The sequence below is a fragment of the Garra rufa genome, chromosome 18, assembly GCF_049309525.1.
Source record: "Garra rufa chromosome 18, GarRuf1.0, whole genome shotgun sequence".
Taxonomy (NCBI): domain Eukaryota; kingdom Metazoa; phylum Chordata; class Actinopteri; order Cypriniformes; family Cyprinidae; genus Garra; species Garra rufa.
In genome coordinates this window covers 19,657,534-19,674,566 of record NC_133378.1, presented here as the reverse complement: position 1 = coordinate 19,674,566, position 17,033 = coordinate 19,657,534, and the positions used below count along the sequence as shown (strand labels likewise).

The 17,033-nt window shown below is 34.8% G+C and overlaps 1 protein-coding gene across 2 annotated transcripts; it reads right to left on the bottom strand.

Moving 5' to 3' along the window:
* Positions 1 to 680: 680 nt before the first annotated feature.
* On the bottom strand, positions 681 to 14,551 carry slmapb (sarcolemma associated protein b). Of its 2 annotated transcripts, XM_073823480.1 has the most exons (10): positions 14,312 to 14,550; positions 13,872 to 13,934; positions 11,899 to 12,024; positions 10,457 to 10,531; positions 10,060 to 10,365; positions 7,469 to 7,664; positions 4,362 to 4,521; positions 3,902 to 4,036; positions 1,893 to 1,980; positions 681 to 1,481 (listed from the first exon to the last, which is right to left on the bottom strand). In XM_073823480.1, the coding sequence occupies exons 2-9, from the start codon at positions 13,921 to 13,923 to the stop codon at positions 1,897 to 1,899; spliced, it is 1,134 nt and encodes a 377-aa protein (XP_073679581.1). In that variant the 5' UTR covers positions 13,924 to 13,934; positions 14,312 to 14,550; the 3' UTR covers positions 681 to 1,481; positions 1,893 to 1,896. The 2 variants fall into 2 exon arrangements, with proteins under 2 accessions (XP_073679581.1, XP_073679582.1); XM_073823481.1 differs by lacking the exon at positions 1,893 to 1,980 and having other exon boundaries at positions 14,312 to 14,551.
* Positions 14,552 to 17,033: the final 2,482 nt, after the last annotated feature.

Sequence of the window (17,033 nt, the reverse complement as noted above, 5' to 3'; positions counted from 1 at the left end):
TTTTGGTCCACAGTTTAAAGCGATCTCTCCATCTCACTATTTCAAAGGAGGGGAAAAAAAACACGATTTGGCTAGTTTTCAATAGCAATTGGGTTGGTTTTGTTTTGCAGACCTGGCAACCCTGGTCACAATGTATGTTTTTGATTCACTAAAAAGAAACGGCTCACTTTTGGTTCATAAGAGTCATTTGTTGTAAGAATCAAGGCTAAGTCACACTAAGTGTTGCCAAATCTGCAGTTTTTTTAAAGCTTGGTATGTCTATCTCCCCATTTCAAAGGAGAGGACCCCCAACGGGTAATCCACAGGGAAAAAAAAAAACTGGGCTAGTTTTCAATAGCATTTGAGCTAGTACAGATGAGCATTTGTGGTTAAAAAGTATAAAAATTACTTTTTAAGAAAATGACTAAGCTGCATTGAAACTGCAATTCAGACCTTCAATCCGCTGACCCCCCATTGAAGTCCACTATGGAGAAAAATCCTGGAAAGTTTTCCTCATAAACCTTAATTTCAGTTTGACTGAAGAACGAAAGATGTGAACATCTTGGATGACAGGGGTGAGTAAATTATCAGGAAATTTTACACAATTGTTTTAAAGCATATGTTATTTAAATGTACTGAAAATTAACAAATTGACCCTACTGTAAAGTTATCGAAATAAACAAATTAAAACAGGGACTTAATAGGGTTGAACTTCACTTTTGCTTATTTATTGCAATTATCATATTTGTTAGATCAGGTAGTTTTTTTTCCCTTAAATCTCTGTACAAGTAATAAACATAATAAATCATAAACACTCTATTACAGGTCTGTTTAGGACACATTAACGCTCTAATGTCCTAAGTGAACAGTGATTATTATCATCATCGTCATTAATATCTCAAATCCTCATCACAATAAAGTACAGTGCATAGACTAATCACTAATGGCTTGGTATAAGGTGCAAGGACACAAACACATTAGATGGCAGATTTAGCCACAGAAAACTTATGTTATTGCAGTGGGCTTTGCAATTCTGAATCATTTCTCATTGAAGTGTTTGTTGAGGGAGGTATAAACGTTTGTTTATCTAAGGTTAAGTTATATAAGGCAATTCACTACGTGTTTGTTTGGCAAAGCAACAGTGTTTGATAAAATACCTGCTATTAGTCAGATACTTCAAAATGCTATGCATACAGAACCTCTAGTTAAAACAAAAATGATATATGGTGTAATTGAGACAAAGTTGTGAGACATTATTATTCTAAGTCCATCAATACTTGAGTAAGAAGTTGCATTTAAACACTCGTTACTCAAACTATCACCACACAGACTAAAAGGATACAAATGTCGACACGTTTGAGAAACATTTACTAGGTATGTATGTCATGGTGCGTGTGGTTGTTACTGGTTGATCACGTTGTTCATTTTGAGGTCTTTGTAAGCAAATACCCCGTCACGGCAATGGTTACAGCAGCGACGGGCATCCACCGGATCCATTTCCCCTGCAAGAACAGACACAGATCTGTAGTAGCACATTACCTATCAGAACATGTTTACAATCAAAGGATGCACATGAGCTGAGACGGGGACATGGAAGCCACAAGGACAGGATGCGGAGAAACTGAGGTCAGGACACACAAGACGTACAGTGGAGGACAAAGAGAGCCGGGATGCCTCAGAGCTACGCTGGAAAACTACGACCTACAAAATGGAGTTGATTGGTTAGAGACACTTGTTAGTGTGCGTCTTATAATACAAAAGCGGACCTGTAGTAGGGAAACAGAAGCACTTTGCGGACGACCGGACAGTATTTGGTAGCTTAAGCTGAGAGAATTGTTTAGTGGTCATGCATAGCCCTGAGGATGATGGATGCTTAAGCGAAAGGAATGAGACGGGACAGGAGCACTGTGTACCTTTCTACCACAATGGGCCCAAGCACCAATACAGCAAAGCCAGGACAAGGCCGATGGCTACGGCTAGGATGGGCTGCAATAAAGACAGCTAAAGGAGGGAAGGGAGGGATATTACTGAATGAGTGGCTTGTGTTTGTGTGTGCTATTATTGGACTGGTGAATTTAACTGTCATCAAGATAAGAAAATCAAAAGGTGAAGTGTGTAATTGTTTTAGAGTGAAAACTCTTCTCCTTTTCCAGTTTAATTTGCAGAGACAACACAGATGTTTGTTTAAATGTTACATGTCACGTTTTGGCTCAACTGATGCTCTGAGTTTGGAATTGTTTGTAGTTATTATATTGTTTGATTTTTTTTATAATAATTTATATGAAGAATCTCGGGTTGTAATTGAGTTGCCTGATTAAACAATTTATTTTTTAATAAAAAATGTATTTCAAAAAATGTAATGGATACTTTAAATAAAATGGAAAAAAAAGTATAATTATATATAATAAAATACTAGCTATCCATCCAGGGTGTTTCCTTTGGACAATTTTTAAAAAAATGAAATAATATAAAATACTGGCCATCCATCCAGGGTGTTTCCCTTGGATACTTTATTTTTAAAATAAAATAATAATAATAATGATAATAATAATGATAATAATAATAATAATAATAATAATAATCCATCCCCTGGATATTTATTTTTAAAAGAAAGAAAGAAAGAAAGAAAGAAAGAAAGAAAGAAAGAAAGAAAGAAAGAAAGAAAGAAAGAAAGAAAGAAAGAAAGAAAGAAAGAAAGAAAGAAAGAAAGAAAGAAAGAAAAATACTAGCCACCCATCCAGGGTGTTTCCCTTGGATACTTTATTTTTTAAATAAAATAATAATAATAATAATAATAATAATAATAATGATAATAATAATAATAATAATCCATCCCCTGGTTATTTATGTTAAAAGAAAGAAAGAAAGAAAGAAAGAAAGAAAGAAAGAAAAGAAAGAAAGAAAGAAAGAAAAATACTAGCCATCCATCCAGGGTGTTTCCCTTGAATACTTTATTTTTTAAATATAATAATAATAATAATAATAATAATAATAATAATAATAATAATACTAAAATAAAATACTAATATCTATCCAGTGTGTTTCCCCTGGATATTTATTTTTAAAAGAAAGAAAGAAAGAAATGAAATGAAATGAAAATACTAGCCATCCATCCAGGGTGTTTCCCTTGGATACTTTATTTATATAAAAAAAAAAAAAAAAAAAAAAAAAAACAATCCATCCAGTGTGTTTCCCCTGGATATTTATTTTTAAAAGAAAGAAAGAAAGAAAGAAAGAAAGAAAGAAAGAAAGAAAGGAAATGAAAATACTAGCCATCCATCCAGGGTGTTTCCCTTGGATACTTTATTTATAAAAAAAAAAAAATCCATCCAGTGTGTTTCCCCTGGATATTTATTTTTAAAAGAAAGAAAGAAAGAAAGAAAGAAAGAAATGAAATAATGAAATGAAATGAAATAATGAAATGAAATGAAAATACTAGCCATCCATCCAGGGTGTTTCCCTTGGATACTTTATTTATATATATAAAAAAAATCCATCCAATGTGTTTCCCCTGGATATTTATTTTTAAAAGAAAGAAAGAAAGAAAGAAAATATTAAGTTAAATATTTAATACTGTGGTTTTAAATACTTTGTTTTGGTGACATAGTAATGTTCCACGTGCATTTTATGTTGTCACATGAAACTGTGGGGAGGTTTTATTGTAATTGGCGAAACCTGTTTGGAAACAGTATGCAATTCAGTTTGGTGTCGTTGTTGGCCACAGAAATTACACACTTCACCTTTAGGCTATACAAAATGCTTAAACAGTCAGAAGTGCATTGTCAAACAAATGATGTTATGTTTTTCAGCGTTGATTTCAAGGGTAAAAAAACAACGTAATATGCGCACTTTCCTCTTGAACTGTCCCTATTGTCAGTGCCCCTGTTGTTGAACATCAGCATTACGTGGATTGAACACTCACATGATTTTCTTTGTCCTGCAGAAGCCTCAGGCGCTCTTGGCTCTGCTGCAGCTCCAGAGTGAAGGAGCGTTTCTCCTCCTCTGCATTCTCATACTTCTCCCTGAGGCCTGACAGCTCTGCCTGGATCTCCTCATACTGAGAGCAAAAAAGAGAAAGAGAGAGTAGAAATCTTTCACAAGGAGCAATGAGCCTAGTCAATAACACACACACACACACACACACACACACACACACACACACACACACACACACACACACACACACACACACACACACACACACACACACACACACACACACACACACACACACACACACACACACACACACACACACACACACACACACACACAGTGTGTCCAGGGGCCAGGTTTTTTTTAGGAGCAGATCTCTTTTGTGACATGCCTGCTAATGAGTCTCAGCTCTACTTTCTTTCTTTCTCAACTACGATGGGAATAACCTCTTTCTGCAGTTCTCTGATCCTGCTATTGCTTTGCTCCAGCTGGTTGGTGGCTTTCTGGTGTTCCTCCTGCAGAGTGCTCAGCCGTTTTTCCAAGTCCACCTGCGTCTTCTCCAGGGTCTTGACCGTGTTGCTCAGGCTTGTGTTCTGTTTCTTGGAGCTGTGGGCAGATTCCAGAGAGATTGCATCATCATTACATTACAAGTCTGCAAAAGGAACTTTTCTCCTTTTTAACTCTTTCCCAGCCAAACACAGAATTTTCCGGGTTTTCATGTTTTCACTAGGGGGGCGCTATTAAGCATCTCCTGAATGAGTCTCTCAATGAATGCAATCTCTCGCCTAAAAACCACAGGTGAGGAAGATGCAGAAATGAGCAATCCCATATGTAAGTAGATGCATTTGAAAAATAATGCAGATCATCAACAATAAACACCATGTAAATGAAAACTGCCTAATGTTACTGAGTGAAATGTGGATCCAGGAAATGGTAAAGGACTGTGAAGATGAGTGTTGATAGAAGTGATCTACTGAGTGTTGATGGAAGTGAACTAGCCTCTGAAGGGCAGTACTAAATGAAAAAAAAAAAAAAAAAGATAATCAAGCAAAATAAATAAACTGCACACATCTCCATTCTGTTCAAAAGTTTCCACACCCGGCTCTTAATGCATCGTATTTCCTTCTGGAGCATCAGTGAGTGTTTGAACCTTCTGTAATAGTTGCATATGAGTCCCTCAGTTGTCTACAATGTGAAAAGATGGATCTCAAAAATCATACAGTCATTGTCAGAAAGGGTTCAAATACACAAAAATGAAAAACCACAGAATATTTGCAGCCTGGAGGATTTTTCTAAAGAACAGCGGGCAGTTTAACTGTTTAGGACAAATGAGGGAGTCATGAACAACTATCACCAAACAAACAAAAAAACACATCTGTGGATCATTCAGGTGACAACACAGTATTAAGAATCAAGGGGATGTAAACTTTTGAACGGGGTCATTTTTATAAATTAAACTATTTTCTCTTATGGACTATATGTAAACATCTTTCATGTGAAATATCTTATTTAGGTCAGTACTAAATAAATTAGAACATGTGTTTTGTATGATCCCTCTTATTTTGGTAAAACAATTAACATTTTGCAGATTCTGAAAGGGGAATGTAAACTTTTGACCTCAACTGTATATCCAAAGCAGAAGCACAGGGCAATTTTTTAAAGGGGGAAGAAAATCGCTCAAAGGAACCTTGCAAGTTTGTACAATACTATAATATTTAAGGTTAAAATTAGCCTAAATTCAATTGCGGTTTATTTTTAGATATAATAATCAACACTCAAATAAAAACTGGATTTCATACAAACATTTAAATTGCACATAAAGTGGTTTTTAAATCAAGTTTTTAAGGGTATTAGTGTGTTTCTACTACAGTTTATTAAAATACAAACATTTTAAAAGCAGCTATCATTTTGTTTTCATGACAGATAAATTCAAACACAAGTCGCTAAAGCGATCCATCACGCCACATTAAAGAGCATCAAAACAACATTTGTTTGACTTTTGTTGTACAGCTGACACAATGAGACATGCGACTTTGTTTCATATTAAAAATAGCATAGCACAAAGCTTATTGAGATTATTGGACGGGAGGCAGCTCAAACTAAAAGATTAATCAGTTCATCAAAATAACAATAAAAATCGAGTGTCAAAGTGTAATTAATTAAAATCGAGTGTCAAAGTGTAATTAATTAAAATCGAGTGTCAAAGTGTCATTTTCCCTCCATGTCTAAAGGAGACCTATTATGCCCCTTTTTTACAATATGTAATAAATCTCAGGTGTCTCCAAAATGTGTCTGTGAAGTTTCAGCTCAAAATACCCCACACATCATTAATTATATCATTTTGAAAATGCAGTTTTTGAGTGGAAGCAGAAACACGCTGATTTCGCCCCCTTTTCCAGAATAGAGCTTTGCCTTTACAGCTCATACCTCAGATACTCTGATAAAAACATCTCTTTGGTTTTGATTATCATGTTTATCAGACTGAAATAATGCATTTAAAGGCCACATTAGTTTAAACTTCTGATATAGGATTTGAGCACACACAGAAAGCGGCTGTCACATGGCATGTGAGTACCAAACTAAGTTCTCTTTCATGTCTTATTGTGCTTAAACTGTCAAAAACACAAGTTTTAAAAACAGTCGGTTATGTCTGTAAAGGTCAACAGCTGGAAAAGAAAGCAAATGTATATATTTGATTTATGTTGCAGCAGCGTAATATACATTAAATAAACCTATAAATCCACTGCTCTCTCGTCTCCTCTGAGGCTGGGACTCTAAATAGTGTTCTGTTCAGCCAAGGACAAAACAGTTAGCATGCTTTGCTCAAACTTTTGCCAAGGTGTTAAAACTGGTACACCGTTGTGGCTTGCGAAAACAAAATGATTGGTAGAAAAGGATTGAGGAGCGGTAATATTATAATAAGATGTCCTTTCTACATCACAGGGGGAGCAATATCTGAGCGGCTTGTTTGTTCACAAGCTTGCAGAGAAAGGCTACCAAAATAAAAAATAAGTTACTAGGCTGTCCTTTTTCACATTTTCTGGGTTGGTAGATGCACCGGAGACCCAACTATAGCATTCTAAACACTAAAAAAAGATATGATATGTGCCCTTTAAATATCTCATTTTAATATCTAACGATAAGTGAGCCTATATGAATAATTAACCCAAAAAATAAATATTCTGATATTCCTCAATCATCCTCATGCTGTTCCTAACCTGTATGTTTTGTTTTGCTATGCAAAAAAAAAAAAAAAGAAAAAAAAGTAGTCCATATGACCCAGTAAAAACCCTAAGACATGTCACACAACAACCTGAGGGTGAGTAAATAAAGACAGAATTATCATTTTTTTTGGGTGAGCTATCCCTTTAATTTCCCTAAGAAGTCTTTGAACATGTCTGAGATGACAACACTGACTCAACTAATAGCATGAGTTTAGGGTGGGAATCTATTTGAACAGTCTATTTTAAAGCGGTTGAAATTACATTTTGTGCTTTTTAGTGGCATGGAAATGACACACTTCACCTTCAAAGTAACTGCACATGATACAGACCTGTCCAGCTCTTTCTCCAGCTGCTGTTGTTTCTTCAGTAGCTGTTCTTTCTCTGAGCGCAGGGTGCTGCTCTCACTCTGCAGGCTGATCTTCTCTTTCTGCTGTTTATCAGCCAGCTGCTCTCTCTCTGACCTCAGAGACGCACACTCCCTCCTCAGGCTCTCACAGTCCTTCTGCAGCCGCTCCAGCTCGCTCGCTGCACCACACACACACACACACACACACAATTAAAAACATACCCGAAGATGTGCACACAAACGCACAGATATAGCACATGTACACACACACACACACACACACACACACACACACACACACACACGACGCTACTCTGTTACATAACGGTGGAAGTGATGTGAGAAATGTGAGTCATCTTCTGAATATCTGTCGGATTACTGCAAACACTGCTCTGACTGTTGTTGGATGAACCTAGGGCTTGATTTGTAACCTCCACAAACACATATCATTCATCAGTTTCTGAAAAGGGAGGACAAATTCCCCAAAGAGATTATGAATGTGCAAAAGACATAAGAGTCTTAATTTAATTAGGACAAAAGACAGAATTTTTGCCTGATGAGATCATAGTTTTTTAATGAATTATTTATTTTTTATTTTTTTATTTCAGTAAAATCTTAAAACCTTAATCTTGGAATTGTATTTATTATAACACTTTTAACATTGTACAATAATGTTTGCATTATTATTATTATTATTATTATTATTATTATTATTATTATTATTATTAAGTGCTGTCAAATGATTAATCACATCCAAAAAAGTTTTTGTTTACATATTATATGTGTGTGTGTGTGTGTGTGTGTGTGTGTCTATATATAAATAAATAATTGTAATATGCTGATTTATTATTAGAATTATCGATGTTGGAAACAGTTGTGCTGCCAAATATTTTTTGGAACCTCTTTTTTTCAGAATTCTTTGATGTGAATAACAAGTTAAAAAGAATATAACTTATTCAAAATATAAATATTTTCTAACAATGTAAATCTATGCTATCACTTATTAATTTAACACATCCTTGGTGAATAAAAGTATTAATTTCTTTCAAAAAAAGAAAGAATAAAATCGACTGACCCCAAACTTTTCAACAATAGTGTATATAGTTAGAAAGCCTTTCTATTTTAAACTAATGCTGTTCTTTTTAAACTTTTATTGATCAAAGAATCCTGAAAAAAAAAGAATCACAGGTTACAAAAAAATTATGGAGCACAGCTGTTTTCAACACTGATAATAAATCAGCATATGAGAATAATTTCTGAAGGATTATGTGAGGTGGAAGACTGGAGTAATGATGCTGAAAATTTAGCTTTGTATCACAGGAACAAATTACATTTTAAAATATATTTACATAGAAAAATAGTTATTTTATTAGTTTTTTTCTGTATTTTTGTTCAAATAAATGCAGCCATGATGAGCATCATCATAATAAAAATGTCTTTAAAAACCATTAAAATCTTACTGATATTTATATTTATATATACAAAGAAAAATATGTTGTGTATATAATTAATATATTTATATATAATATAAATATATACACATGTTAATATTTTCAAAATACATACTGTATGTCTGTGTATTTATATATACACATAATAAATATTTATAGTACACACATATGTGACCCTGGACCACAAAACCAGTCATAAGGTTAAATTTTACAAAACTGAGATATATACATCAATAAATAAGCTTTCTATTGATGTATAGTTTGTTAGGATAGGACAATATTTGGCCGAGATACATCTATTTGAAAATCTGGAATATAAGGGTGCAAAAAAATCAAAATACTGAGAAAATCACCTTTAAAGTTGTCCAAATTAAGTTCTTAACAATGCATATTACTAATCAAAAATTACATTTTGATAGGTTTACAGTAGGAATTTTACAAAAAATATTAATGTAACATGATCTTTACTTAATATCCTAATGATTTTTGACATAAAAGAAAAATCAATAATTTTGACCCATACAATGTATTTTTGGCTATTGCTACAAATATACCCCAGCGACTTAAGACTGGTTTTGTGGTCCAGGGTCACATATGTAAACAAAAACTTTTATTTTGGATGCGATTAATCGTTTGACAGCACTATTGTTATTATTTGCTCAGAAAATGATTGTTATTAAATTTAGTATTTTTAATTAAGGTATTGTTTTGAATTTATAACATATAGTTGTTGTGGTTGTTATAAGAAGCTCAGAAAATTCTCATTTGTTAATGCTAATTTGATAACCCATATTTAGTATTTTTAATGTATAGTTATTATTATTACTACCACTACCACCACTAATAATAATACATTTTACCATAATGATGGTTATGATGATAATAATAATGATTGTTTCTAAGTGTTTGAAGCATATTCATTATTAAGATTATTAATTATAATTATCACCATTATCAAATTCAATATTCATATTAATGTGGAAGTGTAAACAGATGAATTTGGATTTAGGTTTAGCACAATACATGCAAGAGAAATGTTGACGTCCTCACATGACTTTAACTATTTAAAAGCGGCAGTTTTAAGACTACTGGAGGATAGCGGTCTGTGTGGGGTTGTGGATACCTTGCTGTTTGGCAGCTCTGTCTTTCTGCTGGTTCTGCTGCTGGTGACTGGCCTGCACACTGTCAAGCTCACGCTCATACTTGTTTGCAGCCAACTGCCATTTCTCCAGCTCGGAAGTTAGCGTTGCTAGGTTCCCTTTCAGTGCGCTGACCTCATGCTCTCGCTCGGCTGCTGTTTTCTCCATAGTGCGGCGCAACACCTGCACTTCCTCCTGAGCCGTGTGCGCTTCCTGCCGCAAGCTGAAGATTGTGCTGTCCTTCTGATCCCTGAGATTCTCCATGTCTTCCTGCAGCTTCTGGAGCTGAGCTGAATGCACATGTAAACACATAAAGACCATTTGGTAAATTACATTGTTTAGCAAATATAACTTAAGACATACACACCCTCATTGACTTACTCTGTAAGACTTTCATCTGTTTTGCTGACTCCTCTGCCTGCTGCTTATTGGCTCTCTTCTCCTCCTCCAATAGACCTGCAATACACAGCACAGGCCATTAGGGGGACCTGTTGAGCATGACTGACATCCCAAATAAATTTCAAACATTCACAAGCTTATATAAATATCTATATAATAATTAATATTCCTAATAATAATAATAATAATAATAATAATAATAATAATAATAATAATAATAATATTTATTTTGTTTTTTAAACTATGTAATATTTATTGATCATAATTGTGACTCTGGACCACAAAACCAGTAGCACAGATGTATTTGTAGCAATAGCCAATAATACATTGTATGGGTCAAAATTCATTGCTAAGAACTTCATTTGGACAACTTTAAAGGTAATTTTCTCAGTATTTCTTTAGTATTTAGGCAGACTGCTTTATGGCAGCAACAAATACACCAGTAGCCGTCCACTGTAATTATGAAAGTGATATATTTATGATAATAAATTCCACTTACTTAACTGTAGGAGACTTTAAAGTCACAAAGTTATACATACAGTTGCTTTAAAGGGCTATTTCACCCCAAAATGAAAATTGTCGTCATGATTTACTCATCCTCAAGCCATCCTAGGTGTATAGGACTTTCTTCTTTCAGACGAATACAAACAGAGTTGCATTAAAAAATGTCCTGGCTCTTCCCAGCTTTATCATGGCAGTGAATGAGCATTTTGAAGTCTATTAAAGTGCATCGTTCCATCATAAAAAATACTTCACACGGCTCTGAGGGGGTTAATAAAGGCCTTCCGAAGTGATTTAATGCATTTGTATAAGAAAAACATCCATATTTAAAACTTTATCAACCGTAATCTCAAGCTTGTGCTAACTGTCGTATGCACATTCATGAGACAACAGCGTTACAGCAGATGACATATAAGATCTGGTGAGAATATGACAGTCTCGCAAGAACCAAATTTTGTTTACAGCAAAAAATAAACAGTCTCCTCTTGGCTTATGTCAAAATTATTTTTCCTTACAAATCCTAATTTTTTACTTCTAATTCGTGACCAGTGTTTTGTTTTGCTTTCTACACTGTGCAAATTTCTACTTAGTGGAATTTAAAAATTACAGTTTATGAAGTTTTAAATACGGACATTTTTATTATACAAACGTTTTGATTCGCTTCAGAAGGCCTTTATTAACCCCCTGGAGCTGTGTGGAGTACATTTTATGATCGACGAATGCACTTTATTGAACTTCAAAATCTCAACACCCATTCACTGCCATTATAAAGCTTGAAAGAGGCAGGACATTTTTTTATTTAACTCCGATTGTATTTGACTGAGAGAAGAAAGTCATATATACCTAGGATGGCTTGAGGGTGAGTAAACCTTGGGGTAATTGTCATTTTTGGGTGAACTATCCCTTTAAAGCCCCCCTTTTACCTTGGAGTTCAATACACTTGTGTTTGCCCGAGTTGGCCTGTTCATTGGCCTCCTGCAGTTCCTGGTTCAGCCGCTGGATGACCTTCTCAGACTCACTGGCCTCCACAGTGCTCCTGCTCAGCTCATCTGGAGAAATGATTACACATCCACCGCTGATGACATCTAATGGGTACTATTACATGCATAATTAGACACTATTATGGTGCTCTCCTGTCAGAGAATCACTCTTTAACCAACAGTTAATGGGTGATCTGTGTCTTTATCTCTGTATCAGCATCACCGAGTTGCATTTCAACTTCGCCGGATTGTTCTGCCCTCTGACGAAGTGCAAAGCCTGTCTCCAAAGGTTAATTAAATCAGAATGAATCGCATGGTAATTTCCCTGGAGGTCGGAAAATGGGCCTATTCCATGAATTAATAACTTGACTCAGAATAGATCTATCCTAAAAACATAATGTCATCAGTAGGGTTTAAACTGGGATCTGTAAAAAGGATGGCTCGGGTTTTAATAAATCTGCCATTTGATTAAAAGTTTTAATGTTACACAGTGCCATTTCATAATGAATCTGAAAAGTTTTTAAACTCCTGCAAAAACATTAATGAAGATTTTCGACTGATCCAGTACTCTGCAAAAGTACATCTACTGGCTGTAATTCAGTTTGCCTAAACTTAGAAACAAACCTGCTCCTCTTCCTCTAAATATGGGTTGCCGAAAAACCAGGCCATCTTATCAAATGCTCTAGAAAGATATGACCTCATCTTACAAACTCAAGGGTGTACACCATAAATGGCCATATGAAGGACATATCATTGCAATCAGAGACACGTTATTCCGCAAAATTGAACTTCACATGCCATTCTTGCATGACTAAGCTAAAATACCAAAGCCAGTGCAGGCCAAGCACAACTTCCAGAGCAGAGAGGACGGAGGCATTAACGTTTCATGAGGTATTGCGGTGGGTAATGTTTATTGATGCCATTCTGCATCAAGAACTCAATCTCTCAGCAGGGTATGAGGACACAGAGGAACGCTATGGCCTAATTTATTTTTGTGTGTGGAGGAGGAAGATAGACATACAGACAGGAAGACAAAGTCAGACGGACAACATTTCTATCATGATTAAAGTATTAGCACAGGCTGGGAAACCGTTCCAGCCAAAATCATTCCATTGCAACTAATGAAAACAAAACCATGCATGATTAAATTGGGCATAATAAAAATATTTTTGTAAAACTACTTCTTTAAAACAAAATGTTTTATTCATTGCACTGAACTGCTGAACTACATCTATCCTTTTGCCCATGTTAAAATAATAAAATAATACAATACGTGACCATGGACCACAAAACCAGTCATAAGTAGCATGGCCAAAAATACATTGTATCGGTCAAAATCATTGATTTCTCTTTTATGCCAAAAATCATTGGGATATTAAGTAAAGATTATGCTCCATGAAGATATTTCGTACATTTCCTACCATAAATATATCAAAACTTAATTTTTGATTAGTAATATGCATTGCTAAGAACTTTATTTGGACAACTTTAAAGGCGATTTTCTCAATATTTAGATTAGTTTTTGCACCCTCAGATTCCAGATTTTCAAATACTTGTATCTCGGCCAAATATTGTCCTATCCTAACAAACCGTCGATCAATGTAAAGCTTATTTATTCAGCTTAAATGTCAGAATACTGACCCTAATGACAGGTTTTGTGGTCCATGGTCACATATTTAAAAAAAATATATCAGAAAGATTTAATCAAATTCTGCTTAAAACAACTACATTTACACAATCAAACAATCTCTATTTTAGAGGTACTTTGACATACTATAAGCAAAATAAAAAATATATACATTTAAAAACAGGTTTAATAGCCTATAAACTAAGGTCTAATGGGACAAATAAGCACTATAGTTTGGTTCAAAACACTTAAGCAACTATAGAAACTCAAGTGCAGTGATGTGATTTACCTTTTATCAGAGACACTTTATTAATAGGATCTTTCAGCTTCTGTTCCTCCATTGTTTTCCCCACTGTAACAGAGTATGGGAGCAATTATGTTAATGTTACTGTAAAATATTAACTTTTTAAAGCTATTTTTTAGATTTCGAAGTAACTGACTTGAATTGTAAAGAAATAAATGACAAATGTCCAGGTGATGCCAATTATGACTCAGCTAGTTATTGACGCGGAAAACGAAATTAATCATAGTTTTCCACAAATGGCAGCAGATTTGTGAGGAAACAAACAATAATCTACATCTTTTCCAGGATTAAACGTCAAATTATAGCTTACATTCAAAGCATAACGTCATGCCAGTTATATAATACAGCTTAGCCTCATTGTATCAATTAAGACTACTACTCATCACCTTCACTTAAGTCTGAGGACTATAAACAGATGCCGTTACCTGAAGACTCGTGATGTCACTTCAGCCGGTGCCGAAACAGAGCTGCAATATTCAAGCTTCTTTAACTATCGATTCGCTCCGGTGATGAGAACAGGGCGAGTCCATTCGGAAGCGCGGGGGACAACGATGCATCTAAATATCTTGTCGGGGGGTTCACCTAACAAAACCAGGCAGTAAAACGCTTGGGTGGAAAAGACTAATGTTTAGAAGCGCTTCTGTAGTATATTGTAGTCTGTAGAGTCGTTTTCTTTGTGGAAATTATTAGAATGCGTCGTCATCTGACGCCCCCCTGGAGGTGGTGATCTGGAGGTCTCGCTCACATGGGCATACAAGCGTCCTGAGGCATCTAAAAAGAGGCTGCAGCTGCATGGTAGAATACACTCAGGCCCATTGTTTCACTCATTAGGGCGTCTCTTATGTAAAAACGGTTAACAATAGTGGTCATTCGTGCTTGTATGAGTGCCAAATGCCAACCAAAGCACTGTGATTTGATCAATTGTAATATTAGTGGCATGTCATGGTGTCAATCACGTGACACGACGAGCGCTCCGATCATTTGAAGGTGACTAGTCGATGCAAATACATAAATAGAATTGTAGTAACAAATACATGCTTTTCCTGCTAGCAATGGTTTATAGTCAGTTATTTATTTATTACTTTAGAGGGTATTCAGATATAAACACTGATTTTGAGTGCTAGGGGAAAATGTATACAGTTATTTATAGTTATTAGTTATTTGTATTAATCTGTTAAACAGGTGCACTTCCAGTCAATAGTTTTAAACAGTAAGATTTTTAATGTTTTTTTAATCTCTTCCGCTCACTAAGCATTTTACTGTTTAAAATAACTTTCTATTTAAATTTATATTTTAAAATGTAATTTATTTCTGTGATCAAAGCTACATTTTCAGCAGCATTACTCCAGTCTTCAGTGTCACATGATCCTTCAGAAATCATTCTAATATTCTGATTTGCTGTTCAAGAAACATTTTTATTATTATCAATACTAAAACAGTTAAGTGCATTTTTATTTCCAGGATTCTTTGATAAATAGAAAGATCCAAAGATCAGCATTCATCTGAAATAAAAAGCTTTTGTAACATTATACACTATACCATTCAAAAGCTTGGAGTGTATACACACACACACGCACACACACACACACACACACACACACACACACACACACACACACACACACACACACACAGGTTTACATGTTTTATGGGGACATTCCATAGGCGTAATGATTTTTATACTGTACAAACCGTATTTTCTATCGCCCTAACCCTACCCTACACCTAAACCTAGCCCTCACAGGAGATTGTGCACACTTTTACTTCCTCAGAAAAACTCATTGTGCATGATTTATAAGCCTGTTTCCTCATGGGGACCTGAGAAATGTCCCCACAAGGTCAAAATTTACTGGTATTCCTATCCTTGTGGGGACATTTGGTCCCCATAACGTGATGAATACCAGGTACACACACACACACACACACACACACACACACACACACACACATACATATATATATGAAATAAATTATAGCAATTATTAATTTTATTTAGCAAGGATGCTTTAAATTAATCAAAAGTAATGATAAAGACATTTAATCATTTTACAAAAGATTTTTTTTCAGATAAATACTGTTCTTCTGAACTTTCTATTCTTCAAAGAAACATAATAATAATAATAATAATAATAATAATAATAATTATAAATGTTTTTGAGCAGCAAATCAGAATATTAGAATGATTTCTGAAGTATTGTGTGACTGGAATAATGATGCTAAAAATTCAACTTTTTTTATTAAATTGAAAACAATAATAAATAGTAAAAATATAAAATTTGACTGCTTTTGCTGTATTTTGGATTCAGATATTTTTTGACTGGTAGTGTATGTTTTGGTGCTTCTGCTTCCATTTTCTCAGATACATAGATTGATAGATAGATAGATAGATAGATAGATAGATAGATAGATAGATAGATAGATAGATAGATAGATAGATAGATAGATAGATAGATAGATAGATAGATAGATCACATTAATTTAACAAAACTTCTATTTGAGTCTTAACATACTTTAAACATTTACTTACCTTATAAGATTTGTGCAACCTTGTTGTGCATTTTGCATAATTTATCTGAACAGATCATTATATGTGCAGTCTATTTCTACGTATAATGTTACATTAGACATAAGCATTGAATTTCCAGTGCCATCCCTTTAAATCTCTTTATGAAATAATTATGTTTTCTCCTTCAAAACTGACTTATGCTGGCTACTTTTCCTAAAATTGACCAACCAAGGCAACTGATGTGGAACTAAAAGAGTTTGCCATGCTCAGAGGAAGACTGAAAGGGTTTGTATGGATCTTTCCTTTGTTGTCATGGCGACAGAGCAAACCTGTCTCATTCATAGTTTTTGCCCACGTAAGTGCTGACTGCACAAGATAGGCCGAGAAAAATCAGACCCGATCACCAGCAGAGAATATCACTCGGCACGAAGTGACCTTGTCCGGTGCCATCACTATAACCTTGAATCCGTGACAGGGATGAGTCATGGTCATAAATCCCTGCGATATAAGCATCTAGAGGCTTTAATGACAACAGAATGAAGCGGAGTTTGTCCAAAATTTGGATCTAAAAATGGGTCCCAGGTGCCTGAATAATTCAGCGTTTTGTAGGGTAGAATAAGAAGATTAGACTATTTCTCTAT

Bases quoted from the DNA above. Each gene is read 5' to 3' on its own strand.
- slmapb (XM_073823480.1), bottom strand. From the start codon at position 13,923: ATGGAGGAACAGAAGCTGAAAGATCCTATTAATAAAGTGTCTCTGATA. The intron at 4,037-4,361 runs GTTATTCCCATC...TTTTGCTCTCAG, and splicing joins TCAGAGAACTGCAGAAAGAG to TATGAGGAGATCCAGGCAGA. The intron at 1,981-3,901 runs GTGAGTGTTCAA...TCCCTCCTTTAG, and splicing joins TGCAGGACAAAGAAAATCAT to CTGTCTTTATTGCAGCCCAT.